Consider the following 15,658-nt stretch of genomic DNA (forward strand, 5'->3'; position numbering starts at 1 on the left):
TTTTGTCTGTGATGCTAGAACAAAATAGCGACCTTTTGCCAAGACAGTTGCACTTGGTCCCTTTTTGTGATTATTTCAAACAACTTGTGAACAAATATGAACTTTTCCCCCGATAATTTGAGCTGGCTAACCGTGCAAATATAAACCCCGTGCACTTGTGTGCAAATGTGATCTGAATTTGGCATGTGTGATGCTTTCACAGTCTGTTAGAATTTTTAAAACTTTTCAGTGTGCTCCTGGCTCGAGAATTCGAGTTCGCTGTCAACGGGCTGGCCAAGAGAGAGGAGGCAGACTCGAACAGGATGTTCTGTGATGGTGCTGCCAAGCTGCTCCAGCGGTTGAGTCAAGTTTGTGACAGCAGCATCTGCTCGCTGGAAAGTTTTCACAGCATCTAACCCAGTACATTTAAAACCTTTGTCTTTCAGACCGTTACCAGCCTAAACCAGCCTGACACTTCAATACCATCAGAGACCCAGAAAAAAAGCTTATTTCCTTAAGATGATGCTGGATCTACTTACTGCGCCTTGATACATCTCAATTTCTTTATCCCCAAAATATGGCATCTGCTTGAAGGGGTTGACAGATATGAGCACGGGACCGATGTACGTCTGGTGAGATCGTGAGTTAAAGAGATTAAAGAGTGGGAGCAAAACAGTGGTACCAAATTACAATTACCTCTCACAAAGAGAAAACTGTGTCGAAAAGAAAGCACTTAATCTCCAATTGCCATGACGTCAACAGAGATGGCAACAGTGCAGCAGTGTGGCGTATTTGGCGATCAGGCCTGAGCCTAAATAAGTATGCAGTGCTTACAAATGACAGAGAATAGACCGACCATGTAACACTGTGAGGTTTTATGCCTTGAAGCCAAAATGCAGCTCAAGGCAAATAAAGCAGCTATTGTGGGTGGCCCATAGTGACCCACAGCCTTGGCAGGGAGACCTCACAGTTACAGATATTTACTGAGCAAAATCAAAGGAGAGACTCAGAGCTGTCGAACCTGAAACTGCCTGCATTTGGTAAACTTGGTAATGCCGAGCGACAGTGAGGGTTTATGTTTATGTAATGAGCCATTAGGAGCGGCCTTTCAAGGCACTCATTCATTCATCTCGTTTCACGTCGTGAATACGCGCGCGCGTGTGTGGCCACAGCTGCACTTTAAACTTAAACCCAGCATTTGTGTGATGCAGTGTATGAAAATGATAGCTCTCAAGAAGATCATTTTAAATCCGTAACACAATCAAATTCAGCTGTTTAAAAGATAGCAGCTATGCTCTCACCACCACCACCCCCTCACAGTGAAAGGCCTGGTGAAAGAGCAGGAGTTAGAGATACAAAGACGCCCTTTCCTCCCCGCTCACCTTCCAACACTGACCTATTACTCATTGCTAATATGTCACAGCGAATGACCAGTCAGCTATTCTGGGTATAGCAGGAAAGAGAAGGGCTCCGCTATTCCTCACTGGGGTGTGAACTGTGAGCGTGAGCAAAGGATACAAAGATGTAGTCATCCATGTATCTCTTCTTGAGGTTGTCCACGATGGCGTCCTCATTGATCTTGCTGAGCAGCACCATGTCATCCACGCCGCTGTGTTTGACATTGTGGCTCTGCCAGTGGTACCGGTAGTGCCCCCGGCTCCCCTGAAACAAAACACACACAATGTCCAACTGTTAGGTCACTGAAAAAGACAGAATGAGATCATGCATAGAGTCTGACGTCACGGATGCGCAGACACACTGCTACTTTTCAACACACTCGTCATAACCACACCACTCAGGCAATCAAACGAAAGTGGAACACGGTCATTATCACTCAAATAAAAAACACAGAAAAATAAATATTACACACATTTCCTGACCTGAGAAACATGTTTACATGAAAACAGTGCGAGGTCAGATTCCCAAGAGCGCTTGTTGCCAAAGATGCTCTAAACATTTATCCAGCATCCTAAAACTCTGGCTTCTCTCTACATCCCTGTTTTTCTTTTTAGTCGAGTGAGTCTCCGGAGAACTGAGGTCATTCATCATGTGCTATGAGTCAGTATTGTCTGGCTACTGTGGACGAGGGTCACAATGTGCTGTGAGGGGTGAGTCTCTTTCTCCTGGATGGAGAACCACTCAAAGACACGGACAGCATCCAGAACATTAGTCAACACACAAGTTAACTCTTGACTTCCTCTCTCTTTAGGGAGGAAATGTGGGGAGAGGAAGCAGAAGAGCAAGGCTTCAAACAATACTGCCAAGAGAAAGAAATCATTAGGGGCTTTTGGACCACGGGAGCTTTTTTGGTAATTTTAGAATGTGGCGGCAGAACCACGCCGATCATCTTTTTTAGCTTGTAGAATAGAAACTTTCTCCTAGAGCTGTGTGTGGTGTGGTGTAGATGCATAGCATGACACACTGATTGGTCAAATGCAGCTTTGGTGCTCATCACTAAAATAAAAAGCAGCTGTGTGAACATCAGCTCTTAAAGTTAGTCTTAAAGAAAGGAAGCAGCAGTGAAGTCCAGGCTTTACTGAGTCTACATGCGATGGAAGAAATCGAACACAATTTCGACTCATTGGAGCGAGATATTATTTAGGCTACTTGTCGCCAGTCGATTTCATCTTCCTGTTAGACTACTAGCACACAAAAAGTCATGGAAAATAAAGATGCTGGAGATGAGAGAAGATTAGAAAGTAATCAACTACAAAACTGGTGGAGAATGGTGCAAACAAAACCAGACTGCATGACTTCGTTTTGTCTTTGTCCCCTCACTTCAGTTCTGGTGAGTCAAATTCAGCAGTTAGTCTTTTATCTTTGTACTATTTTGCAGATATTTGCACAGTCTAAGTAATCCTTATCACGTTTGTCGATAACGGTGAACTCCATTCTAGCCATTAGCAGCCAAAATGCTAACGCTTAGTCCTCAAAATACAGAATTCAAAACGAGTGGTTTCAGCCTGTGGTTTCAGAGTCTTCAGATAGTGCACGCTAACAGACACTTACTAAAGGACACACATATTAATCCCAGTTCTTTTATTCTTTCGGTGATGATACTTTCTGTGTCAGAAGTGTATGGTTGATTTGTTGTCTTGAGTACATAATATGCCTCTATATTTTCCGTGGATAAGTGAGGTTCGATTAAAGGCAGTCTTATTGTGGCATATTGTTAAAAATAAGTGAAGCAACAACAACAAAACTATGAATACAATAACTGTTGCTCAACTGTGGTTTCCAAGGACAAAGATGAAGTTTAGCAAGGCCGTCAATTATTTTCTCAACTCTGTACCAGCATCAGGGCTGAACTTTAAACCTCAACTTCATTCTGGTTTCTTGGGTTTAGAGGTCGCGGAGTCCTGCTTATTCCAGTGTTACACAACACGTTAAAACTGTAAGCCTGGATTTCCACCGAATGCTATAATCTTTCCTGCACATAGAGACTCTAGTACACGCTAGATGTGAATAAAAGTCAAGCACTAAAGTTGCTTTTACAGCAGGAAAAGGGAAAGAAACAAAAACAGCAAAGGGAAAAAGCCACAACGTAACACTACAGTACAAAATTAACCGTGGAAAGTCATTGTGCTTTCACTTATTAACTCTAAATTACCATGTCCAAGGAAGAGGAGAGCCAGAAGCATTTAATATCCTCCACAGTCTCTTTACAGCAGCGAGATTAAAACCACTTTACAGACTCAGTCATAGCATGGGAGATGGTGAGGAATGTTTACGGCTTTTCAGCTTAATTCAGCGGGTATTTTCCATTAGGTGGGAAGCAGCAAATTGCTGTTTGATTACTTCTCGACATCATACGGATTAACAGGCCTCACAACTTTTAGGTGTGGCTGAGAGAGATGCCGACTTCTTTCATTGTCAGCAGTGTCAGGATGATGCCACTCTCAGCGGCAAAAACACCTCTTTTGGTGAAGTGAATTTGCTTCTCTATCTGTAAATTACAAAACTGTACAAAAAGAAATATTTAAAATGTATATCTGGAAAAACCACCTAAAGGGAAAAATCTTCCATTTTCTGGATGAGCAGCCTTTTAAAAGGTGTTGTTTACACACACAAAAAATGTCAGAGGAAGGGTGTAGAATTGCAATATAAATAGGAGAACAGCAGTATTACTGTGTACAGTAAAATGACAGCATATAACAGTGAGGCTGATCCTTCTAAATGCATTGTGTTCATCTCGAGGTTCCTTTGTCCTTAACAGACCTCAGTAAATACACAAAGTGTTATTCGTTATTGTTGATGGATGAACTCGGATGATCTTCTTATTTCAGGAAATTACCATCGCACACTCTGACATTCTTATTTAGGTTAGCACCTTTTGTCCATCAGGAATGCCAATGTTAAGAGACAGCGCTGGCTCAACTGCAAAGAGAAAATAAGTGAACATGATATCTTTTATTTCTCTCTGCTATGTGTGGAATGAAAGTCTGCCGACTCAAGAAGGGAGAGGTAATAAGCTGGAAACGTAGGAGGCAAGAGTCACATATTCTTGGGTCTTGTCTAATGAGGGAAGCATACTAAGTAAATATTCATACTCGCAGCAGCGACTGAGGGAGTAGCTGCACACGTACAGACATCAGGGAGACGCCTGAAAGAATCACACTCTTCTGCTGCTGAGCAGCTCCGGAGCAGCTGACTGTGCCGACTGTAACAGCGATGATTGGCTGGAGCGTGACTTTGAACCAAAAACGCTTATTTTATACTTTTAATTAAAGACACTTTTCCACTAATTTAAATCCAGACACTTAAAAGTTATGAAGCAGATGTTTCTCTACAGTTAGTGTAGTGTTGCACGCAGCCGCTAGTTTTATTAAATTGAGTCCCTGCACATGAACCAGACTGTAAACAAACAAACAAAAACAAAAAAAACCTTTTGCAGGTTGCTAAGTGCAGCACCTTAAATGAGGAGGCTGTTTAGCATTTACTGTATTTCAGACTGGAGCTCCCAGAAAACCTGGGAGCTCTTGGAGAACATGCGAACTCCACACAGTTGACTGGGTTTGAATCCAGGACTGTCTTGCTAATAGGCAAAGGTGTTAACCACTGAGCCACTCTGCTGCCATCCTGTTAATAAGGTGAAGAGCACAATAAATAAGAGAACAGTGTAACAGTAAATAACTGTGACTCAGGACCTAATTACATGAATTGTGGATACATGACCTTTTATTTGTTCCACAACAAAGCTGTCCATCTCAAAGCACTAATTACTCAACTAATTTAATTTAATATGAGGCCACAGCACCATTAATGTCTAATCAATTACCTTTTATGGTAAATAATATTGAGCATACTTTCTCAGGTTTTACAGGTTTTATGGTATGAAATCGCTTTGGCTCAGTTTACAGGAAATCTTACTACTGTTACCGTAGTCTGTGGTGATGGAGTAAGACATACACACACACACACAGGGGACATCTGGCATAATGTGGAGTCTATAGTGGCCATAACGACATCATCACCATGCAACCGGAGACTTCCCTCTGAGCACAGCTATACACAGAAGGAGCTCACACATGGCAAGATCTATATAAATGCAAATATATATAATATATAATATTCTGACAACAACTTCCCCTAAAAAATATTAATGGGCAGAAAAGACAGTGGATTCCTTTTCTCTCGTCAAATCTGAAAACAGAACCAGACCTTTTCCCAGAAGTTACTACAAAGGAATTTCAACACCGCTCCTGATCCATAAGCCCAGGCTTTCCCTCCATGCAAATACCATCACCATATATGGAAAGTGTGTGAGCAGCTCTGACTCGGGATACAGGAAATGGCTGGGTTTGATTCACTATCATAAGCGGCACTTTCCCTCTTATTTCTCCCTTCTATGCCATTTTCCCCCTTCTTCCACATCAGAGTCTGAAACAGTGAGTCCACCGTGTGTTAGGGCTAGGTTTCTCCTCTGCCCTCTGAGACAGATCTGGATAAAAGCCATGAGAATGAATTCCTCGCTTCTAAAATAAGAAGCAGCTAAAGCCATTGAACACTGAGCAGCAAAAGTCTGGAGAAATCACACAACTTTCATAGAAGCACATGGCTGAGGAATCCTCTGTGAAGCTGATCGCTAGCAGTACGAGTACAGAGAAAAGGTCTCGATACAGGACAACATCCTGTTTCGCATCATGAAAAACTGAAGGATATTTTAGCTAAAGCTGCTGTAATTAAATTTATCCTAAGAACAGCAGTACAAGACAAGCTAATACTGGTCACGTACTAAAGGAGACTGCAAGAAAGCATTTCAGTTGATATGACTTAAGACTTTTGGCCTGGATCAGACCGTCTGAAGCGAGACCCTACATCTGATAAGCCCTCAGATATCAGATTAGTTGTGCTGCCATTCCAAGTCGGAGCTTTGTTTAAATATATTGTTCCTAGCGCTGATTTCATGAAGTCTATTTTAAGAAATTACACACACGCAGCAATTAACTTACAACATCACATATTTGGGTCGATGACATAAAAACTAAATGGAGCCTGTGAGTTAGATCAGCCGGGCAACTCGAGCCGCACTGCATCACACACACGTAACACGACCCACTCTCCTCACGTCGCACAGCAAACACAACCTCCTAATTTGTTTATTTTTCTATTTAAGCAGCAAAATTTCCCATCTTTCCCTCTGACGTGTCGATGATTCGCTACCTGCAGTTTCAGCCCCCTCCACAACCACAGCCTCCACCTGTTAGTGCCTGGGAGATGTTTAGTCATTACTCCCCAGTTTAGATTTGGGGGTGTGATAAGATAAACTCTATCTGATGGTTACTTCAGGACTATCAGGACTGGTCAGTTGTGTAAATCAGACAAATGACATAAAACCAAGAACAAAGACCTAAATAATTACACAACGTAAACACACAAATTGACAATAATGCTGGACAAATCCAAACAGATTTAAAAGGTTGGCCCCTGCCAGTACATGAGCTTTAACCTCCAGCCTTCAGCTTCCCTAAATAAGTTAGTTTTTTTTTTTTTTTTCCATTGCTTACTGAAATTACATAAAGTTACTAAAGCTGTCTGGAAAACAGGTCCTCGTTCTCATCTTTATCACCCTGGTTTCGCTCTTCCAAACAGAGCCATATGGTAGCCATTGCAGCAAAAGGCATGTCACTGTTTGCTGTTAACGATCTCAAGGAAGTCTGATCTCTCTGCAGGTGAGCTGTAAAGAATATTGCTTGCCCTGACCAAAAAGTAAACACAGGATATTTAGTCACTCTTTTCCTCTAGTACTACTTCAGCTAAGCTGCTACAATCACCGTCTCCTCAGTAACGCCAAAGCAAGTCAGGGAATCGCTCCAACACACATTTATGTTAGTGGGTTGATTTTGACCGATTTTCTTTTTTCCCCCTCTTGAACGCTTGTTGTGATCCAAAACATTTCAAACAGTGCTTAAGGGGTTACCACTCTCTAAGCTGAATTCCCACCTGGTCTCTGCTGCTTACGCTTGTACTTTGTGTGAGATTAGTCACTGCATGTAATTGGGCCAGATGCAGACGAAACCGCTGACTAAGATAGCTGGCCTTTCCATGGTGGAGGAAAAAGATAAACAATGATGAGAGATGGAGGAGGAGCTCAGCAGAAGAAGCAAAGAGAGTGGAGTCAGAGGAGCAGTGACCCAGTCTGAGCTTCTCAGCGAGGGGATGCTCATTCAGGTCTAAGTAAGCTCTGTACACACACATGCAAACACACAGAAGCAATGCTGAAAACTACAGTTAAAAGCTGGAGTCTGATTAAAGAGCTCATTCACAGTTTAACACACAGAGGAGGTCTTCCTCTAAACTAAAGCAGTTAAAGTTAAAACTGGTCTAAAAATTAGTTTTTTTGTTTGCACTGGGAAACACAGACAAGCCTTTTTTTAAACACAGTTTTCAGATAATAGATCAGATTTAAGTTGCACGTCAGGTTTTTGAGATGTTTTGATGTTTACACACTTTAAAAAAAAAAAAAAGAAAAAGAAGCTTTTTCCCACCAAAATATTTTCATACATTTATTCTGAAAACTAACCAGAAGACAGTGGTCAAAAATGTTTGAGCTCTTGCTGGCTTGTACCGCACATCCGTGTCTCTTTGCTTGGACCAGCAGTAGTCGCCCATCATGTATGGAAATTTTCCCTGATAACAGTTTTCCATCACTTGTATATCTCGATGAAATCTTTCTCCATGATCATCGCAAACACCGCCCAGACAAGATGGAAGAAAGTCAAGACGGGAATGTAAAAAATGCATCTTCAGTGACATTCTGGCACGCATTAGCTGATATGCTTTCAGCTTGTTATCCACAAGCTCAGCAATATTCTTTGCTCCGTGACTGCCAAGGACAACCTGCACGAATGCTTCCCGTGCTGCTGATTCAGACAGGCTTCAGTTTACTTTCAAGCTCACTGTCGAGCATCACTTCACAGATTTCAGGATCAACAAAAACACCTTCCTTCACATTTTTCATGACCATTATTACTTAAAAACAACAAACAAACAAAAGGGGACGTGCTAGATCCCAGTAGCGAAATGCTTGCTGACCAGTTTAACCTCCTAAAAATATATTTTTATAACTATGAAGGTAAAATTCAATCTTGCATCACTGCAAAACCACATATTGTAGCACTGCAACAACATGCAGTCACATTTGGCTCGACACAAAAAAGGATGACGAAAGGAGGCAATCTGTCACAACACCTGCATACAGACCGAGAGGAAATATGACTTCTGATCATACTGAGAAATATATAGCCTCCAAACTCACATATTTAACACCAGCAGCAGACAGCGATCTTTAACTTTAACGTCTTTTTCCAGCCAGGTATTTCCAGTAAAATGTAAATCAGAAATGTACTAAAAATAGCACAACAAATACTAAATATAAATATTAGGATACTAAAAATAGAGTCGTGCAGAGTGTGTAGGAACAGCTTCTTGTGAATATAGGTGTATTGTACTGGGAATGACATGCTTTTCCATCTGACAGTCATGGATCACAGACTGGATTTGACTGTTCCTCACCTGGAAAGGAGGAAAGGAAAACACCAGTTTCCACTCTACACCTGCTGAAACCAGCTGCTCCACATATTAGCAGCTCCATATTTTTGTCTGTAGAAGATTGTTGAGCAGAGACTGTGGGTTCTCTTGACATCTTTCCACTTCACAACTTCAAGGATGACAGCGGTCACTTGGATGTAACTGGGACACCATCATAAATAATGCAAACAACAAGCCTGCCCGGAGTTTCCATGCTTAGACTTCTCACACTGTTGTTATGGATCTGAGCTTCTACAAAGGAATAATAAAAGGAATCTATTCTTCGGTGAGGATTTGGAAACATGAGCACCGACTGGCTGCGATGACGTTAATATGCTATGCCTGCAGGGCTGGGCTGAATGCTGCCCCTCCCATATAAAGACGGTATAATGATCATGAGTGAATGGATACTTTAAACATTAGTCTCCTAAACGGATGACAATAGCAATAAGGTTGCTAATAAAAACACAACATCAAAGACAATGTGGTTCAGGGTGGAAGTCTGCTGAAGAGGCATGTCACTAAGTGCTGCGTTTTCCTTTTTAAAGCAGTTTCAGTTAAACATAAACAAACTATCTGCAGTGGAAACCAATTCATAGCCATGCCAGTGCCACAATAGGGCCTCAAATCAGTGAAATCCAAACTACAGTCAAGCTAAACTGAGCACACAAAAATACATGTTAAAACCCATCCCAGCTTTCCGCGTTACCTTCTGCTCCAACTAATTATTCAAAGCTGTCTCCTCTTCTTAGAAGGTAAGAGTCAGTCTGGCATTGAGGGAAGAAACCTTAAAGTTGTTTGTTACGGTAATTTGCCAAAAATGGCTTTGTTTTTGATTACATAATAATAATAATAATAATAATAATAACAACGAATCCAGCGTTTCATAGTGCACTGTGAACAGAAAAATCCTTTAAGAAGCTACAGTTGCAACTGACATTATCAAACGACTGCCAGGAAAGAAGGAAATTAGTAAAGCCAAGGTCACTGAGATCAGTTCCAGATGAATCAGAGCAGTTGGACTTTAGAGGTACTGCTTCTGCTTTTTTGTGTCTATTAAAAATCTGAACTTGAAATAGACTTCAGCTGCTGGAAAACTTAAGTTGTAAAAAACAAAAAAAAACAAAAACAAAAACAAAAACAAAACAAAAAAACTAAACCAACCAAACACAGCATTACCTTAATTAATTTACTGCAGCCCAAAACTGTACTTGATACAGTGTTGCAATAAAATGAGTAGCTGGACTATTTGAAGCAACTCTGCATTAGGAAAGAATAAGATTTAAAATTAATTAATTAATCATCCCTGTGCTTTCATGCTGAAATAAACACGATTTGTCTCCTACAGTTTCGGAAGTGTCATGCATGTAAATTATGAATGTGATTTTAATGATGCTGACTCCATAAAAGTGAACTCATGGAGAAGACAACTAATGACTCGTAGGTTTAACTCAGGCTTGTTTAGTTCAGAAAGTTACTGCGCTGCTTCCCAGTTTATGATTAACAGAACGCTGGACTGCAGTGGTTCGTAATACCTGCTGCGTTTGACTAAATTTTGCTGCTGACTGAAACAAGGTATAAGGAAGTCTGGACCCTAGTAAATTGCCTTTTCAAAATAAAACACTAAAAACTGCCATGACTGGGTTGTGTTTGGGGGGTTAGATTGATGCACGACTCATGAGAAATGACAGCTGATTGGTTTATGGTACGACAACAGAAAAGGATGTGCAGCAGGGCCAGAGGGACCGAGTAAATAACTTTTCCTCTTGTGCCATTTCAATTTGAGGCAAAGCTTTGCAAGCTACTTTGCAGCCCACCTTCAATCCAGTCCCACCGTTTCCTGCTGTATCCAACTTCCATGCTTCTTTCGATTATAACAGCCCTGACTGAACTAGTGTTTATAAATGATCAGTCAGTGGGTGATTCCACAGTGACTCAGGCCTGCCACAGGATATGTGCCAGAAAAGACAGCTAATTCAAACCAGCTAATTCTGACTTTGTTTCCAGTCAGTTTGTTTATGTCTATTATAGAAAAGCTGACAAGCCTTGTATTAAAAGCTTGTACTAAGTTCTTGTTCCTCCTTGATCACTGTCTACAGCTGTGTGATTTTTTTCCCATATATCTTAATCCACAAATAGAGAACCTGCTCCATCTTACCCAGTGCACTTTTCCTATCAGCTGTTCAAAGATGAATGAAAGATTATGACAGCGGACGAGAGGTGGGGTCGCCAGTCGATTGCAGGGCTAAGACATACCCACACCTACCGATCAAGCATTTCTTTGGACTGATAGGAAACCAAAGGAAGGTTACAAGGTCCCCTTTTAATTAACTGTGTGGGTTTCTTTAACTTTTTTTTTCAAATCAATCGATTAATAAATGCAGAAATTTCAGGTTGTGTCTGGTTTCGACTCACGTCCGTATTCCTTGTTGTTATTAGCTTAACTATTAGCCAGCAGCAACAAAAGCAAACTCACTAACAATAACTAATGTGTCAGAGGGAGTATCAAGCTTCTTGAAAAACACAAAAACACATACATTTTCATTTTCTGTGCCAGCACAGTTTCATTGTGAGCAAATCGGGCTAAACAGTAACTAACAAGCCAAATTTCCTACAGCAGCATCAAGACAAATGAAGGGTGGAGTTAAAGGCGATTTGGTGGCTGAGTGCTGGCTGGCATGGGATGATGGGAGCTTAAGAGCACTTGCATGAGTCTGACCTTGTTCCTGGTTTGCGATGAGGTAAGCCATACATGCAAATAGGCAGGTATAATAGGACACTGCTTCGTTCAGGGTAAAAGAACAAGGAGAATAAACAAACATCTAGCACGAAGCATGCCTACAGGATAATGCTGACACAGTAAGAGCATTTATAAGGAAGTTAATTTATCCTTTACTCTATGAACAGATTACCTGCAAAATGGAAGAGAGGCTGGTTGTGTTACTGAGCTGGAAAGAAGGATCTAAGCCAGATAAACTACAGCTTTTCCATTGGACACCAAAGACAACTGATACATGAGAAAGCCATTGCTTCCATTTGAAACTCAAACTGAAATAAACAGCTAAGCTTAAAAGTTCAGAATTCATGACAAATGCCCTGTGAGGCTTATTGCACACAGCGCTGCAGCGAGCTAAATCCTTAGGCCTAACATTGTCAAAATGCTGATCGATGCAGGTGCAGTTTGTTAGTTAAGTTTGTTAATATGCTAACATCTGCTAAATAAAAAAAGTCTTTAGTTAGAGCTGAATATCATTGTTTATGAAATGTATGATCCATCAGACACATTTGACCTAAAAGTAATTGAGAGATTTTTAAAAAGTCATCAAATTATTCCTGATATTTCAGTCTGGTATAAAGTGATTGGCCAGCCCAATGACACTGACCGACAAGCTCCACTGACATGAGCTAATAAAAATGCAATGATAATATGTGATGACTCAATAAAAATATTTCAGCTGTTTAATTACAAGTCACACTGAAAAGAGTTACTATCAATCTCAGAGAAACTGTGCCACTGAACGCTCGCTCTGGGGCATGACCTTTGGCGATCAGCTGAAGCAGCTGAATCCTCTCTGCATCACTGAAAGCACTGTGGCTGAGGACTGAAGCCGAACTACAGCAGAGCAGGCAGAGATTTAAGTGTTTTAAAAACCAGGCCAGAGCCAAATTGTGCAGTTACTGGGGAATTTCGGATGAAGGGAACACAATAAATAAACACAGAGACAAAAAAAAAACACTGCTTAACTGTTCCCCACCTAACCACTTCCACTGAATCATGCTTCATAGTTACAAAAATACCCAATGTCCCATCACTATATCACTTACTATGAAGTCACGACTATTAAAATATGCTTCTTTTGTGACAGGTCACTCATCAAACCTTTTCTGTGGAAATAATTCTCAGCCTCCACTCGTGTTGTGTGGACGTCTGAAGTCCCTCCTTTTTTCCCCTAAATCAAAACCAAAAGTCTCATCCTGCCTTTGTTGTGTGTCCTAAACATTTTTTATAGCATCCATACTGCAATAAAGAAATAAAGATTATTATAACAGCCAAGGTCCCAGTGATCCAGCCACATTCTGTGCAGGAAGTCCAGCAATTTCATGTTTGGGAAATCATCTTCATTTGACTCCAACTTTAGCTTTAGTAAAGATATTTTGTCCAAATGAGAAGATGTAATAAAATATCATATCATCACAGAATGTGTTCACGACCAACAAATCCAAAGAAAGGGATAAAAAATAGTCCATCTGATTGCAATCATTTATAATAATAAACAGTAGCAGTAATGGAAATGCTTAATTTCTTATCAAAAAAAGAGACTCTGCAGTTGCAGAGTGAAGTAAAACCAGATTTGACACTTGGGCAAAATAGAAGAAAGCTCAAAAACTTTTTGGTAGTTGACAACTTGTGTTTACAATGTGTTTGACACATTTATAAGCGATTTATAAGCTTCTCGTGTCCTCACTGATTTACAGCAAGTGCAACAGTAGAATGAGTCAGCACTCATGGGGTCCATCAGGCCAAACAGCAAAGTGGGGAAAACTTGGCTCCGTAACAAAGACGTATGGAACCGATTGAGGAGTGTGTGTGCACACTGCACTGCAGCGACAAGACTAACGAGTTCCCCAGGTCCACAGAACGGGTGTTCATCCTGTTTTCAGGGACAGGGCTTGAATTCCAGAGCAAGTCTCTAAAGCAGTGATGGGTTTGAAAATGGAGCACCAGCTCTGAGATGAAGTATGCACCTCCCTGCTGGAGAGACTAATGCAAACCAGCTGCTCTCATGCCGACTTGCTATTCAGCATCTGGCAGAGAAGGAACCACTGAGCGATGCTGGTGTCTGCTATTCTAGACAGATACAGTGACAGACTATTTTCTCTGCACGAACTGATACTCTTCTTAACCTCTTGTAAAAAGCTTTAGCAAGAGTGTGTGAGTGTCAACAATGTCTACAAAAGCTGAGTTAAATGCTGCAGGATTACATATGTTGTGCTGACTGGATATTATCTCAACCAAACCGACAGGTTTTAATGCATCACCTAGGAATCGAAGAATGCAAACAGCTTTCAGGTCTACCTGTTTTAAATGGACAAAGCATGTTTACAGTCTGAGGTACTGTACAGACACGTGGAAGAGGTTCCTAAGTTGAATGGTGGGTACGTTTTTCAGTTGCCTTTCAGGATATTTCTATATACAAGCCACAAAAAAAATATTGCAACCCCCCTTCATATAAACATTATGTCTCCAACATCAATGATGCAGCCATATCATTAAGTGGAAACGTGCTAAAAGTCTGTATCAGCTGTTTTATTAAGAGGACAGGGTTAAGGAAATGTTTCCAATATGCAAAACATACAATATCTCCCATAACTTCTCTTTAGGTGTGTTTTCTGCCGACCTGGCATTTAGAAACCAGGAAAAACCTGCCTCTCTGTGATGCATCGATACAAAGTAAGGTGCACACAGTACACACTCCACTCCACCTGACACATTGTCCTCCAAGGCTAACCGGTTTTCTAACAAAAGAGACTGAACCTAATTTATCAGTGCTTTCTGACTACTTTCACCACAGGCAGTAAAAACTATAAGTCTGCCTGAAACAGCCAAGGTTGCCGCTTCTTATCATAGGCTATGTTACACTCGTCAGGGATCAAAGATTAATAAAGCAGCGATTGTGGTTTAAAAGATTTTTCTGTTAAAAGCCTCCAGTGAAGCAATCTGTGAGCTATATTTATGGACATGTGAGTTATCAGTTCGAATTTCGTTAATATTACTTAAGAAAACTTTCAATTAATATTTAAAATAAACACGTTTAACACCCGAGACAACTTTTATAAGCAGACTAGAAAAAGGAACCACCGCTCCGTGGCAAATATTTGGATTATGATGACTATATTAAACAAATAGTGCCCTACTATCTCAGCCAGTGTAAACACCGCTTACCATCCTCTGTCCTCACAACAGTCGCAGTCTTCGATGTCGTATTCCCTGCGATCCAGTGTCTGAGCGAACCTCGGGGAAGTTCACGCTGTTTAAAACAAGGTCTGACTTGTTTAACCTAAAACCAAGCGACCAAATCCAAAATATACACAAGTTATTCCCGGTAAACTCCAGACAGCATGGATGCGGCTCCTTAGCGGTGCCCTCCGTCCATTGTTGTTCAGTCAGATGTGAGTCCTCCACTGACAGAAGCACAGCAGTCCTCAGACAACGAGCCGGATGGTCAATTTACGGAGGAGCAGTGCCCAAACAGCCCGACTCTAAACACAACACGGGAAACTCGGTCCAATCAAAGCGCGAGTGTTGTTAAATATTCATTAGCTCCTGGAGGGAGGGCAACTGGGCATGCGCAAGTTTGTCGTTCCCTAACAACAGACTCAAACATAAGAGGACGACTAATAAACATGAGCTGTCTTCAAAGAGAGAGCCAACAGCAAGGCAGATGGTACTATGATCCAGCGCAGGGGCGTAGCTTATAATGTCAGTGGGGTCTTAGCTTTTAGGAAAAGTGGCAAAGGAAAACTCATACAGGCTAAAGGTCGTGTTTTCAGATTACAGTACTCACTGAATGTTATAATACACTATTTCACGATCATTTCTACAAGTCTGCAGCTAGTAGAGACCTTATTCTAAACATTTTATATCCTG

General features: G+C 41.1%; 1 protein-coding gene across 2 annotated transcripts in view; it reads right to left on the reverse strand.

The window, feature by feature from the left end:
- The window catches only part of myo1ea (myosin IEa), a 49,243-nt gene extending 33,947 nt beyond the window's left edge, over positions 1 to 15,296 (reverse strand). For both annotated transcript variants that reach the window (XM_086287254.1, XM_086287248.1), the window contains exons 1-3: positions 14,954 to 15,296; positions 1,498 to 1,641; positions 519 to 608 (exon numbers count right to left, since the gene is read on the reverse strand). In XM_086287254.1, the coding sequence (XP_086143380.1) occupies positions 519 to 608; positions 1,498 to 1,641; positions 14,954 to 14,956 (237 nt within the window). In that variant the 5' untranslated portion in view covers positions 14,957 to 15,296. The remainder of the gene's footprint in view (positions 1 to 518; positions 609 to 1,497; positions 1,642 to 14,953) is intronic.
- Between the last annotated feature and the right edge of the window lie 362 nt (positions 15,297 to 15,658).

The sequence above is a fragment of the Aulonocara sp. 'chitande type north' Nkhata Bay genome, linkage group LG1, assembly GCF_057382095.1.
Source record: "Aulonocara sp. 'chitande type north' Nkhata Bay isolate Kocher_YH1m ecotype deep benthic linkage group LG1, A_spYH_male_GT1.1, whole genome shotgun sequence".
Lineage (NCBI taxonomy): Eukaryota > Metazoa > Chordata > Actinopteri > Cichliformes > Cichlidae > Aulonocara > Aulonocara sp. 'chitande type north' Nkhata Bay.